At 42.0% G+C, this 15535-nt stretch overlaps 1 protein-coding gene across 1 annotated transcript in view; it reads right to left on the bottom strand.

Moving 5' to 3' along the window:
* SPAG1 (sperm associated antigen 1) overlaps nucleotides 1-15535 on the bottom strand; it is a 3545022-nt gene that overhangs the window by 473413 nt on the left and 3056074 nt on the right. Inside the window, exon 15 of the mRNA XM_044075164.1 lies at nucleotides 16-135. Within this exon, the coding sequence (XP_043931099.1) occupies nucleotides 16-135 (120 nt within the window). The remainder of the gene's footprint in view (nucleotides 1-15; nucleotides 136-15535) is intronic.

A 15535-nucleotide genomic window follows, 5' to 3' on the forward strand; every position in this document is an offset into this window, starting at 1 on the left:
TTTTTGAAGGTTTTTCCCTTGTTAGCCATTGCTCTTCGATACAAAGCCTTGATGTTTGAAGGTTCTAGTTGTAAGGCCAAATCACAGTCATTCTTTGATTCTTCATATTTATTCAACTTCAAGTAACACAAAGCCCTATATGTGCAAGATGTAGAAAGGTGACATTAGCAAGCAAACAAGAATTATTGATCTTTTTACTTTATCAAAGCTAGCATTTGTGAATATTGTGATTCTGAATTCACATAAAGTCCTTACATATCTGTGCCTGCAAGTCACCCTACCAAACTCATGGAGTTCTATGCAAAAAACCTATTACTATAAAAATAAGATTTATGATAAAATAGACAAGGAACACTGACCAATCACGTTATTAGTTGTTTGAGCATCAAACCTGTTCTACTGCATGGGAAAGAGAAGTTGTGTAAGAACTTACCACAACCATAGATATCCTTCTCTTCCATGTTGCAGTATTCATAACAGTAGGGAGGTCTCTGCCTGCAGCACCGGACATCCGGCCAGTATACCAAAGTCTTTGGATAAGAGGTATGGGTGATGCTGCATGTCAGAGCCATAAACTGACATTGGCTATATATGTGACATCTGCAAGTACCCAACTCAGAACTGAGTGCTGCATACAGCAATACCCCTGGGAGGCTAGAAGAAAAGAAGCTTTCCAGACCCACACATGCCACCAATCAAGGAAGTATTCAAGCTACAGAGCTATATAGCAGATGTTATACCCAATTTTGGAATACAAAGAAAAAAAAGAAAAAGAAAAGAGGGTAGGGGGTGAATACTGCAACATGAAAGAGAAGGACATCTATGGTTATAGTAAGTTCTTACACAACTATTCTATGTCCTTCTATTCTCATGTTGCAGTATTCATAACATTAGGGAGAGTACCAAAGCTTTAGGTAGGGGCCTGGGAAGTAGGTTGGGAGACCGTTGATAATAACCTGAAAACTAGACCTGGCAAACCCAGTCCTGGTTCTAGAAATCAAGTCTAACTTATGTTTGGTGAAAGTATGTACAGAGGACCAGGTGGCTGCTTCCAGAATGGAAGCGTAGTCAATGCCCCTGGAAAAAGTGGCCTAAGAGGCAGCTGCTCTAATTGAATTGGCTTTCATACTGGAGTTCAATTCTTTCCCATGAAAGGAATAGCAAATGAGACAGCCTTAGAAATCCATGAGGCAATTGTCTGTTTTGACACCACCTTGACCAGGGCTCTAGGGTGGAAGGAGACAAAAAGCTGGTCAGACTTTCTAATGGATTTGGTCTTGTCCAGATAATACCTCAGTTGTCTATGAATATCCAGGGAGTGCAAATTCCTTTCTGGAAAGTTCTGAGGCTGGGGGAAAAAACAAGTAGATTAATGGTCTGATTCAAGGAGAGCTCATTAACCATCTTAGGCATGAAGGAAGGATTGGTCCTGAGAGAGACCCTATCTCTATGGAAGATAAGGTAAGGAGGAGTGGACATAAGGGCTTGGATTTCAGAGACCTTACTGGCAGAAGTAAGAGCTACAAGCAAAACTGTTTTCCAAGTACATAACTTAAGGGATGCTGAATGAGCTGGTTTAAAGAGAGGTAATGTGAGTTTTTCAGCACAAAATTAAGATCCCAGGATGGAGGCATAGGCTTACAAGGAGGTCTGATATGGAGGACCCCTTTTAAGAAGAGTTTTACTTCTAGCCTGGATGTCAAAGGAGGTACTAAAGGGAGACAGGCTGAGATGGCTGACAAATGCACTTTTACAGGTAAACACAAATCTAATGACAAACTGAGAAAAACAAAAGAAAACCAAACGGCACTGGCAACCACACTCCAATTTAATAAATGAATTGAAGCGCTTTTCGACTGATACAACACAGCCTTCTTCAGAATACTTTTACAGACAGAAGAGTACATCAGTCCTGAATGAAACAGCTCACACAAATAAGAAAAGACCATAGGTACTGGAGCATGTAATGGGGTCCTATTTGTTCTTGAGACACCACCTAGAGAATCTCTTCCATTTAGATAACTAATTTCTCCTGGTACTAGGTTTCCTGGCATCCTGCAAGACATGGAGTACATCCTCTGAATACAGGCATTTACGGAGATCAAAATTCTATCACCCATACGGTCAGTTTGAGGTTGAGCACCTGAGGGTTGATGAGGAATCCTGTCTTGTGTGAGGAGATTAAATCGGCAAGGTAACCTGTGGTGATTGCCCTTGACTAATAGAAATAGCAGAGGAAAACAATGCTTTCTTGGCTAAAAGGGGGCAACCAGCAGGATGTTTTGCTTGTCCCTCTGAATTTTCAGAAGAACGTTTTGAATCAGTATTAAGGGGGGAAGGCATAAAGAGACATCCCCGCCCATGAAAAAGAGAAGGTGTCTATCTTCCAAGACTGTGGGTGCGGGGTTCTCATTCAAAACAGAGACATCTGTTTGTTCTGGGAGGAGGCAAATCTGCCCGTGGAAAAACAACTCCCTGTGAAGCATCCATTCATGAGAGGGTGCTAAGGTTCTGCTGAAAGTGTCTGCCGTCACATTCTCTGCTAAGGGAATGTATACAGCTTGCAGGTTTATATGAAGTTTTGATGCTAAGGACCAAATCTGAATTGCCAAGGTGCAGTGTGTTTAAGACCTTGTCCCTTCCTGCTTGTTGACATACCACAGAACAGTCATATTGTTTGTGATTACCTTCAAGGTACCTGGCAGAAGAATCTGTTGGAAGGACTGCAATGCCAAAAGAAGGACCCTCAGTTCCTTTATATTGATGTGGTCCCTTCTTCTCTGGGTGGACCACTCTCCCTGAACTTTGTTCTGGCTGTTGTTGCTTTCCAGAATGGCTCCCCAACCCAGATCTGATGCATCTGTATAGAGGAGTTGTGTAGGAGGGATTTGTAGGGGTACCCCCGATTGAGGGTTATGGATGAAATCTACCATAACAGTTCCTTTTTCAAGCATAGGAGAAGAGGGAGTATAACATCCAGACGATGGGTGTGTTGGCTCCACAAACTCCTCGAGACCCACCGGAATTTCCTCATATGCAGCCTGGCAAAAGGAAGCATTGGAATTGAAGAGGCCAAGTGGCCCAGGACCCTCAGAAATTCCCTGTCTGAGATGGCTGGGAGAGGAAGGAGAGATTGGAAGTAGTGGGTGAGGGTTTCCACTTTCTGAAGGGGATAAAAGCTGACAATAACTCCGCCCTTACCTTGCACCCCAAGAAGACAAGGTCTTGACTTGGTATCATTTGGGATTTTTGTTGATTCACTGTGAAACCTAGGTCTTCCAAAATCCTGCATACCATGTGTAAGTGATGGGATAGGGAATGAGACTCCTGGTGCAGGATTAGCAGATCGTCTAGGTAGGGGGTAGATTTGTATGCCTTGCATTCTGCAGTGGGCAATAACTGGGCTCAAACACTTTGTGAATACTCTTGGAGTAGTAGAGAACCCAAGTGGCAATGCAGAAAAATGACAATATAAAGAACCAACTGAGAAACCTAGATTTTCTGTAGTTGGGGTGAATAGGGGTGTGAAGGTAAGCATCCTTCAGATCCAGGGATGCCATAAAGGCTTGCTGAGGCATAAGAGGTAAGAGATGTTGCAAGGTGAGCATCTTGAAGGTAGGCACCTTGAGATATTGATTGAGGAGGGACAAATCCAGAATCGGTTTCCAAGAACCATCCTTGCTTGGGACCAGAAGCATTCTGGAATAAAATGCCTTGGCTGATACTGAGAGACATGTTCTATCATGACCTGAGATAGGATTGGAGGAATAAAAGCCGATTTGATGGAGGTTGAGGGGTCCCCTGGAAGGGGGAACCACCCACCAAGTCAAGATGTAACCATTTTGTATGACAGAAAGGACCCCAAGTCTCTGAAATGGTTTTCTATCAGGAAAGTAGGGAAAGGGTTAGACGGAGGGACAGGGTGGGGGGAGGATCTGGGCTAGGAATTTGAGTCACAGTAGAGGAGCTCTGTCTGGATCAGGCTGTCTCCAAAAGGAAGCAGGGGTTGAGGTGGTGGAGGGTCTAGGAGTGGTTTGCTCCCTAGGGTGTCTCTGTCCTTTAGACTGTGTTGCAATAGAGTGGGAGGACTGCTTCCTTACAAAACTGGTCTTTTGTGGGTAGTTCCTGTGGTATCTAGGAATGGGCGAAACAAGCAAATGTTTCAAATTTTGCATCTGTTTGTCCTTTTCTTGGAGTGATTTAAGGAGCTTAACTGAAGCGGTGCCAAAAAGGTGCTTATTATCCAGGGTACATCAAGTAACTTGGCCTGTACAAGCTAATGATGACCAGACTTGGGAGTCTGGTCATCACTAGCTTTTACCTCCTTGCAGTGCTAAACAAATGAAGTAAATTATGCTCTAGACTAATTCTAATGATCTATTATGAATCATACCTCTCATCCTGGAGACATGAAAAATCTAGAGAAAGACCCATGAAAAGTAGGTACAACTGGCCAAAAACATGGACACTAATCAACATAAAATTTGCATGTATAATAATGTAACTCTGCCCACTCCCATGGTATTGTGGGATACTAACATTCAAATAATTGTAAAAATCTTCCCTAGTTTACCATTAACTCTGAAAATATACATTCACACAGAAACACCGGTTAGTCCCTTTACATCATTAACAAAAAATCTTAAGGGAAGTAGTAGGCAATAGGCATGTAAAACAATTTGCATTCTACTTTCTGCCCTACCACACTACTAGCATATACACACTGTCACATTAGCTGCACCCTCACAGAAGTTCATTAAAATAACATATATCAGTAACTGTAACATGTATAAAAGAACTGTGCACTCTGTTAATCTTAATATGAAACTAAATTCTGTCATAACAGTCATTGGTACAATAAGCCACTGTTGTTGCCAATATGTGGGTATCATGTTAATCTGATCAATTGATAAAATAAATCTGATTTGGAAGCCTTCTGCTCTTGTAGTTATGTAACTATCAGTGTGCATTAGTAGGTTTTGTAAACACATCTGGTAACTGCTGATGCTGGGCACTGACTCATACCTCTAACTGTTGCCAAAAGGCAGGATACTGGTGAAGTGACAATCTTCCAAATTGCCTGTGAGTATACATAATATGACATATTGATGGATAAGCTCCACCTAAAGAAATCCAAGTCACTGTGAGCCACGCGCTCTAGTGAGCTAAACCTCCCCACAACAATAAATAGAACATGCTGGAGGGATAGATTCCTGTCACAGAGACTCCCCATGCTTTGGAACAAAATTCCAAACTACATTAGGCAGAGGCCCTCACTAACACTCTTCAACAGAAACCTTGACGAGTGGATGGGTAACAGAAAATATACCCCTGGGATCACTTCATTGTCTGTGCTTGACAGAGGATCAGTTAATTAATCAATGGGGTGGCAAAATGTGACACACTCTGGCTAGGCTTATAAATGCCCTTGGGCAGATAGCCTAGTAACTACCTATGAACATCCAAGGGTAGAGGCTGGAGTCTCAACCAAGAACACCTTTTCAGGACAGAACCAGATGCTGCAGACTTGGATGATGCTTCTACAGCATCATAGCTGCACTTGACAGAGTGCCTGGTCACCTGAGAGGCAGTAGAGAGCAGTGCAGTTAGCTGAGACTTGGCCGGAGAGTCTGGCATGTCAGACATTAGAGCAGTAGCCTTATGTAAGGAATCTAGGACAAATCTAGCCATGAAGGTTTTATAATTAATAGCCAGGGTGGAAGATTTATAGATTTTCTTCCCCAATCTGTCTATGAATTTGCTCTCTTTACCGACTGGGAAAGAAGAAGTAGAGGGTAACTGCCTGGAGGATTTGTCTGCTGACACAGCAATAACTGCAGGGTCTGCAGGAGGATTCTTGAACAGGAATTGTGCCTGTTGGGGAACCTTGTAAAATCTATCAGGTCATTTAGAAGCTGGAGGCTGAGAGTCAGGAGCCTGAGATGCAGCTTGAAATGCATCCTGGAAAGCTGGAAGCAATGGAAGAACTGCAGACAGAGAAGGTTGGTCCATCTGCAGAAGTTCAAAATACCTCTTTTCTGTCTCAGGCACATCAGAGACCTCCCATTTAAAATGCTCTCTCATCAATGTAACGGTATCCCCAAAAGAGAATTCTTCCCCAGGAGAATCAGGGCCAAGAGAGTCTTCTTCTTCTGAGGTAGCAATGTCCTTGGGGGACTCAATTTAGGAACTATAAGTCATGGATTCATCTGAGGAAGAAGATTCTTCCTCTGAGTCTTCCAAGGGGTGCACAGGGGGGTTGAACTGACTGGGGCACATGAGACTGAAGGGCCTGGAAGGCTCTGAACAAGTTTTGTGAGAAGGCTTCCCATCCATGTGTAGATTCTGTAGTTCTCTGCTTTTCTTTTTGTTTCTTTTTTAAGGAAACAGGAGTAATAGTCGATCTGGGAGCAGACGTCGGGGTGGATGGTAAAGCGGCAGTAGGCCCCTCCAACATCATGAGCCATGGTTCCCCTTCGCCATCAGGGTCTGATAGCTGAACAACCTCAGCAGATGTACTCTGGAGTTCCAATGAACCGGCTTCCACCACGGTTACCAGTTCCAGCGGTAAAACTGAAGTCCAATGGAACCCTGGCCTATCATCTGCCTCAAAAGTCTCAACAGACTCCTGAGGTGCAGCATGGGTGTCGGGCCTAACTTTTTTGGCCTTCTTCCGAGGTGGCTCATCAGAGGTACCCACCTCACCCTCCAAACCTAATGCCAAATATCAGAGTCTTTGATTATCTAAATATAAATTTACAGCAGCCAGATGACTTCTCAAAGTTTTGGGGACAAAGGACTGGCAGATCTCAAGTCTTGTAGTCATGGCCTGCCCCTAAGCAAAACACACACTTGTTGTGAATGTCATTGTGTGGACTCTGTCTTCCACAAACACACTTTCCCTTCCTAGCTGACAAGAATACAAGAAAAAAAAGATATAATCAAAAATCCCAAAAGGGTACTTAGTTTGAAATGTGGATGGCCGAAGGCAGTTGAACAACCAGATTCCATGAGCTGGCGATTGGAAGTCTGTAGATCACTGCGGCAGAGAAGTTCTAAGTTGGGTATGTGCAGACGTCACGTATACAGCCAATGTCAGTTTATGGCTCTGACATGCAGCATCGCACATACCCCTTATCCAAAGACTTTGGTATACTGGAAGAATGTCCGGTGCTGCAGGCAGCAACCTCCCTACTGTTATGAATACTGCAACATGAGAATAGAAGGACATCAATTAGTGCAGGTTACAGAGAACTCACATTCAGTCACAGATCCCTTCTTTCTCTCACACATTTCAAAAATCTAACAAACTGCCACAGACTTGAAGTCACTTAGCAAGAGAAATAACACACACACAGTCTCGCACACAAAAAGTAAATCAATAACAAAAAAAAATCAAACAACAGAGCGTGCACGTACACACACACACACACACACACACATGCACAGTTCAAATGTATTATTCAATCTTAATAAAAACAGCATTAAAAATAAAACAGACATCAAGTATGTGACAACACAAATTAAACACATTTTATAGCAATAAAAGCAATATAACTTACATTTAAGCTAATTACATAATTAGGAAGAGTAAAAAGCATCCAAAAGGTAAAAAAAAACCTGTACAAAGTGAATCCATAAACCCCACAAATAGGAAGCAAAACAGGATGTAACTAAAAATTCAACCATTCTCACAGCAATAGAAAAGTCAGCCTTTCTAACCCAAAAGTGAAATTACACTCACATATACAAATGTAATGGAAAGTGTTTGCTAGCCACTGCTTTACGTAACAGGTACATTTTAAAGAGAGATTGAAAAAGTAAAACAATGAGACCAAACACAAATGTTTATTAAAACAGTAATAACACATACCTAAAAATTACCATAGAAACTCAATTAAATAAAGGCAACAAGCATACAATCAGCTAAACTAGCTTAAGAAAAAAAATATGGGAGTACAGGACCATAACTACACAATCATGATTACAAAATCATTGTGGCGATTACTATGAACAGATTAGCAAAAAGTATTCCTGGTGTAGTCCATATGGATCAGTTTGGGTTTCTAAGTAAAAAGAAAATATTCAACAGTACAGTACATACTCTAATGATTATACAAGATGCACAAAAAATGGTGAAATCTGTGTCAGTAACAAGTCTACATGCTGAGAAGGCTTTCGAAACAAAGTGGAATTTTTTTTGTTTTCAGTGTTGAGAGCTATGTCACTGCTAATGCAATCTGTATATTTACTGCGGAAAATATATACAAGACCTAAAGCTCGTGTGAAAATAAGAACTGTTCTATCAGTGGAATTTTTGCAGGGCAGAGAAGCTAGACAGGGCTGCCTTCTCTTGCCTCTAATTTCCTGCATATGTGGAGATGCTAAACAGAAAAAATCTGTCTGTCAAGGATAAAGGGCTACAGATGATACAGATGGAAGTTAAAGATAGCATTATATGCTTATGACACAATACTTAACGTGAGACATCCCAAGAACAATTTGCAGGATTTTTTTTAAGCCGAGAGAGAATTTTGAAAGTCTACAGAGATATGAGATAAATCTGAGCAAGACAAAAGTCCAAAAGACAAGCATACAAGAAGCGGAAAGGTACTACTGGAAAGAGACATCAGTTAAAAGGATGCTCACAGTACAGTACCTAGGAAAATGGTTGGGGAAAACAATAGAAAACTCCAGGGATTACATATTGAGGGAAATGTTACACAAGATAAAAAGAGGCTTGAAGAGATTTAAACCTGGGACCCTATCAGCATACACCCTGGCAAGTGTTTCCACACGTCTTGTACTTAAGGCAAACCTTATGGATGCCAACAGATTCAAAAAATGTTGTGAACTTTTAACTGAATGCAAACTTTTCTTAGTGGGACACCAAACAGGGTAGTATGGGGAGGATATATCACTACGGAGGGAGGAGGGAGAAAGGTGGAATGGAAATCCCTGATATATTAAATTACTTGCAGGCTATTCAATAGATGAGGTTAGAATAGTGTCAGAATGTAAGTTATCAGGTAATTTGGAAGGAAATTATAAAGGAAAGAGTTAGCTGGTTGTGGAAAAGATATTACAGAGGTGTTCTGAGGGGAGCAAGACAAATTAAGGTACCCATTACTAACGGCAGTGAAACAAGAAACCAGTAAAGTATAGAACAATGGCCAGTTGCTCAAATGGCTCACAGATATCTAAAGGAAAGATGAAAGCTGACATGTAGGGGAAGATGAAGGCATGGAAGTGAAAAAATAAAGCTACTGCACTGAAATACTGGAAATAAATGATTTTAAAAGGAGATATATAGGGACAGAGGGAGGAAATGTAGTAAAGCTTTCAGATTACACTAGAATTTGAAGAGAGGGAGTCTGACTCATTAAGAGAAGTTGAAAACACCAACTGGATACTGAAAAAGAAAGAATGGCCCTACTAACTAATGAACTAGACAAATGAATAAAAGAAATGTTGGAAGGGACACTGGAGTCAAATAAGCAGAACGTTAGTCAATATAAAGCATCATGGCATGAGAATGATGACAGGTTACAAGATCACAACAAAGCCAAGGAAAAAGTACGAGAAAGGGAGACAGACATATAAAGATGGGAGATGGTATGGCTGCTACCAGAAAAAACTCTTAAGAACTAGGAATTTATGTGCATTTACCTGACAATGGTTGCACAAATATGTTTGGATTCCATATAGATAAAATATATTCTCTAACACAAGAGGGATGTGCAGGAGAAAAGTGATATGGTGGGTAAGAGTGACTGGATATATATTTTTGGAACTATAGGAAACTAGACAATCAGAAGGAGGAATTACAAAAGCTGGTGCGTAAGATGGGAGGAGAAGACAGCTTTAACAAAAAGTATACATTTTCAAGGAGTGGGACAAGGGGAAAGACAAGCTAGATTAAACAAATTATTTTGGGTTGGAAATTAAGAAAGAAATAACTAGAAGTTGGAAAACAATAGGACCCCCACCCACAAATGAACATTGTGGAAGAAATTAAGGAGAAGGAAATGAAGAGGACAGATGAGAAAAACAATTGCTCAACAGGAAGATGGTCACCATGGGAGGAATACATGGCTAGTCATTACTAATAAGCCAAGGAATAAATAAAAATGGTAAAAGAAAGGAGTTGAAAAAAATACAGTGGGAAGCTGGCTATAAGAGAAGTCAACAATAAAGGAGAAAGTATATACTACAAAAGCTCCTTAGGGGCTTATCTTTGTCAAAGGGGAAAAAAGGCAGAAGGCCTATTCATGAAAGGGCTCAGGGGGAAATCATTTCTCCTGTGCTTGCATTTCTTAAGTTTCTTTTAGTTTTGTTTTGGTCTTAATTATTTTTTCTTGGTTCTGTTTTTTCATATCATAGGGCGATTAAGTGAATAAAAGAACTGTTATTTGGGAAGAGGAAAAGTTTCTAAGAATGAAAAGGGAAGATGTGCTAAAATGTATAAATTGTAACAAGTGATTCTGTATTATGGGATACTGATAGTGGGAAATGATATAGCAAGCCTTCTTCTTTTCTTTCGGCTGTTCCCATTAGGGGTCACCAGAGCGGATTATCTGTTTCCATTTCTTCCTGACCTGTGCATCTTGCTCTGTCACACCAAATGTGATTAGGGATGAACACTGGTAGATGGATTGGTTGATTCAAATTTGTCCCAGGTGCCATCTTAAGAATAAAAATTATTATTATAGTGGGAAACTCTGTTTTTGTGAAAAATCAAGTATGAGCGGACCACAGATAAAGTATGGAACTCCAAAACTCTTCTGGCTGAGGTTATGATCACCAAAAAGTACAGTTTTGTACCTACCATAAATGTAGATGTTCGAAGATCCACATTGCTGCAGTCCTTACATATGGGTAGTCCGCTGTCCTCGGTCGGCCCGAATACCAAAGTATTAGGCTGACGTCGGTCATGGGCGCTCAGATCTGACATCAGAGCGTCAGGGTATAAAAGCGCATGACCGACGTCATATCCTCAGTCTTTTCTTGCCCCAGATGTCAGAAGGCCCTAAAAAGAAAGGCCACAGCCCAAAAACAGGATACCTCCCAAAAACATGCCCAACAACAACCATCACCCAAACCATATAACTATGCCAAACTACAGAGGGAAGGAGGGAGGAATTGGACTGCAGCAATGTGGATCTTGAACATCTACATTTATGGTAGGTACAAAACTGTACTATGTTCTTCATCTCACATTGCTGCAGTCCTTACATATGGGTAGAATCCCAAAGCAGAGGTAAAGGGAGGATGGCAAAATCATAAAGCATTAGGGGCTGCTAAAATGCCCTGTAATATTGCAGTGGCAAATCCAGCCCTAGACTTAGAATAAAGAGGAAGGTGGTAATGCTTGGAAAAAGTATGTACTGAACTCCAAGTGGCTGCTTCCAAAATATCTTTTATAGCTATCCCCCTTAGAAAGGCAGTAGAAGTGGCAGTAGCTCTAGTGGAATGAGGTCTGATTCCAGCCGGAATCTCCTTACCATGATGGGAATAACAGAAAGAAATACAAAACCCAATCCATTTAGAAATAGTTTGTTTTGAAACAGGTTTTCCCTGAGAACCCAAAGCAAAAGAAACAAACAACTGCTGAGACTGCCTGAACCCCTTGGTTCTGCTCAAATAATAACGTAACTGCCTGTGAATATCCAAAGTATGCAAAATCTTCTCCCTTTATTTTGGGGTTTGCATAAAAAGTAGGCAAATGAATAGTTTGGTTCAAGGCCACACTAGAAACCACTTTAGGCATAAAGGAAGGATTAGTACGCAAAGATACCCTATCCTTATGAAAAATCAGGAAAGGTTCCACTGCCATAAGGGCCTGTAATTCAGAAACCCTTCTTGCAGAGGTAATGGCCAACAAAAAGCAGTCTTCCATGATAAATACTTTAACTCGGCAGTAGCTGCAGGCTCAAAAGGTTGTAGAGTAAGCTTTTCCAACACAAAATTGAGATCCCAAGCAGGAGTAGGAGCTCTACGTGGGGTCTTATGTTCTTTGCCCCTCTAAGAAATTGCTTAAACAAAGGATGGGAAAATAAAGGAGGGTCACAGTCATAGTGAGCAGAAATGGCTGCAGCATGAACCTTTATCGAGGAGAAAGACAAACCCTTGTCCAATAACTCAGTAAGATATTGAAGAGAAACACTTAAATCAGGCTTGGAAACATCAAAGTCCTTCGCTTTGCTCCAAAGAAAAATCTCCTCCATTTATCAGCGTAAACTTTCCTTGTACTAGGCCTTCTGGCCTCCAAAATAACATTCAAAACTTGTTGTGGAAGCTGAGACCCTCCAGGGTCTAAAACAGAATATGCCAGGCTGTGAGATGCAGAGACTGAATCTTGACATTGAGGAAGTGATTGCCCTCCTGAGACAAAAGATGCGGAATCAAAGGCAGAGGCCATGGAGGCTCTCGTACCAAACTCCTCAGTAGTGGGTACCAGTGCTGTCGAGGCCAATCCGGCGCTATCAGAATCATGGATGGCTTGTCTATTCTGGCCTTCAGGAGTACCTTGGGAATGAGAGGCAGAGGTGGAAAGGCATAGACATGAAGATTGCTCCAACTGAATGATAGAGCATCCACCTTCTAAGCTGTGGGATGAAACATTTTTGTGCAAAACTTTGGCAACTGGTAATTTAGTGGAGAAGCGAACAGATCTATGTCTGGAGTCCCCATAACACTGTCAACTTTTGAAACACATGAGGATCCAGTTTCCACTCGTGAGGATCCACAATTTGTCTGCTCAACACATCCGCTAAGGAGTTCTGTGCTCCTGGTAGAAACCTTGCCTGAAGATTGAGGTGTAAACTGAGAGCAGTCTCCCACAAAATCATCGCTTGCCTGCAAAGAGGGTAAGAATGGGTTCCCCTTGCTTGTTGATGTACCACATGACAGTAGTGTTGTCTGTTTGAATCAACACCTGTCCTGGGTGAAGTAAATCCTTGAAAGCCATCAATGCAAATTGGACTGCTAACATCTCTTTCAAGTTGATATGCAAATGTTGAAGTCTGACAGGCCACGTGTCTTGCACCCATTTTCCATTGAGGTGTGCTCCCCAAGCCTTGTCCGAGGCATCTGTCGTTAGAATCTGACTCGCCTCTGGTCGGGTCACAGAGAGTCCCTTGTTTAGGTGACATTCCTGAGCCCACCACAAAAATTCTTTCTGAATGCAAGGTATTATCTGAATGACAGTGTCTAGATCTTGGCAGTGTTGTGTCCATACATTTTTGAGATACCATTGAAGCTTCCTCATATGCAGTTTGGCATTGGGAAGCACCAGAATACAAGATGCCATGAACCCCAAGGCTTGAAGGACTGTCCTTGCAGTCAGCCTGGACTATAGAGACATTTGATGGAAATAACGAGAAAGGCTTCTTTGTTTGTCCGGGGTCAAAAAGGCCATCTGGGAAGCTGTATTCAGTCTCACACCCAGAAAGCACATGTCCTGAGAGGGTACTAGACTGGACTTTGTTTCGTTCACAGAATACCCTAGGCATCTTAACACTACCATCACATACTGTAGATGATGCAGAAGTTCGTCTTTGTGTTGTGCAATAATCAAGCAATCGTCCAAATAAGGATAAATCTGTATTCCTCTTAACCTGAAAAAGGCTATCACTGGAGCCAGAACCTTTGTGAACACTCTGGGTGCAGTAGATAAGCCAAAGGGCAATGCAGAGAACTGATAATGTAAATTTCCAGCCCGAAAATGCAGGTACCTCCTGCAACTGGGCCTGATAGGAACATGAAGATAAGCCTCTTTGAGATCCAGAGTTACCATCCAGTGATCTTTTCCCAATAGAGGTAAAAGCTGTTGTAACGTTAGCATTTTGAACTTTGGAATGTCCAGATAAGTGTTGAGGATAGATAAATCCAAAATTGGTCTCCACGTGTTCCCTTTCTTTGGTACTAGAAACAGGCGAGAATAAAATCCTAGTCCCACTTCTGACAGAGGAACTGGCTGTATAGCTCCTATTTGAAGAAGTAAAGAAATCTGCTTGTGAGCCTCTATCCTTTGCCGAGGAGGAATGTCTGGCATGCCTTTGAAAGGAGGCAATGTATGGAAATAGAACTTGTAGCCTCGGTTTATAATGTCCAATACCCATTTGTCCTGGGTGACTAAAAGCCAGTTTTGCTTGAAGAGTGCTAACTTTCCTCCCAAAGGAGCTGCCAGGAAGAAGAATCTGGCAGCTGAAAATGCAGGTCATTGGGCCTGTTTACGAAAGGACTGGCCCCTGCCCTCACCTGCAGATTGTGCAGGTGAACTCCAAGTTCTAGGCCTGAATGTACTGTGAGCTCTGCCCCTGCCACGTCTAGATCTACCCCTAGACTGAGAATCAGAAGAAGGGTAGGTCCACCCCTTAGTAGGCCAATTTCTACTAAACTTTGGAGGTTGCACCTGCAAAAAATCTTTAACAGTCTGCATGGACTTAGCCTTGTCTTCCATTTTCTTCAAAACCGACTCCAAAGGGGGACCAAACAAAACTTCAGACTGTAAAGGGGCATCCAGAATTCTGGTTTTAACATGCTCGGACAAATTCTGATCCTTAAGCCAGGCGTGCCTACGAAGAACTGAACCAGTGGCAGCCACCCTAGAAGAGGCCTGTACAGCATCAAAACCACACTGCAAAGAATGCTTACCCACCTGTTCAGAGACATGTACTAAATCCTGCAATTCTTTACACTCTATGCCCTCTGCCAAAGCATCCACTTTAGATTTTAGCTGAGAAAGGAGGAAATTCTGATATTTCAACATATGAAATTGGCAATTTAAAACCCTCATTGCTAAAGTAGAAGAGGTATACACCTTCTTACCCCATCTATCCAAAGCTCTAGCTTCCTTATCTAGAGGAACCGGATTCTTTACAACAGAATCTCTAACACCCTTAGGCCCCTGACTAATAGTTTCTGGGTCCGCCCTAGGACTCTTATACAGATATTTATGAGCCTCAGGCACCCTGTAATACCTGTCCGGTTTAACTGGCGCAGGAGGCAAAGAATCTGGATTAAGGGAAGCCTCCGAGAAAACATCTTGAACAACATCCAAAACAGGAGGTATAGCCAAGGGTCTATGCTGTGGTAAAAACAAGAATTCCCTAAGCCTCTTCCGTGAATCAGAGAAATCCTGTCCTTCCCACTTAAAATGCTCCCTCATGGAATGCAGAGTTTCTGAAAATGAAAAATCCTCTGGAGGAGAAGCAGAAGGAGTGGAATCCTCTGCATCAGAATCGAATAAGGGGAAAATCTTGAATATCTTCAGCAGAAGAGTCTGAGTCATCTGAGGCCTGATCCAAACTTTCCAACTCTGGCTCCACCCTGGGCCTCTTATCAGGAGGGGGCATAGAACCTCTAATTAAAGTAATCAAATCTTCTGCCATTTTAAGCATGTGCTTTTTAGGCACAGACCCTGAAGTACCTGGAGGGACACCAGATGAAGGCAAAACAGACCTGCCCTTAGAAGAAGCCTTAGAAATAGTAGCAGAAGGCCTAACCACCTTAGGCATAGAAGGGAGAACAG

The sequence above is a fragment of the Protopterus annectens genome, chromosome 6.part0 (assembly GCF_019279795.1).
Source record: "Protopterus annectens isolate FY-2018-M chromosome 6.part0, PAN1.0, whole genome shotgun sequence".
Taxonomy (NCBI): domain Eukaryota; kingdom Metazoa; phylum Chordata; order Ceratodontiformes; family Protopteridae; genus Protopterus; species Protopterus annectens.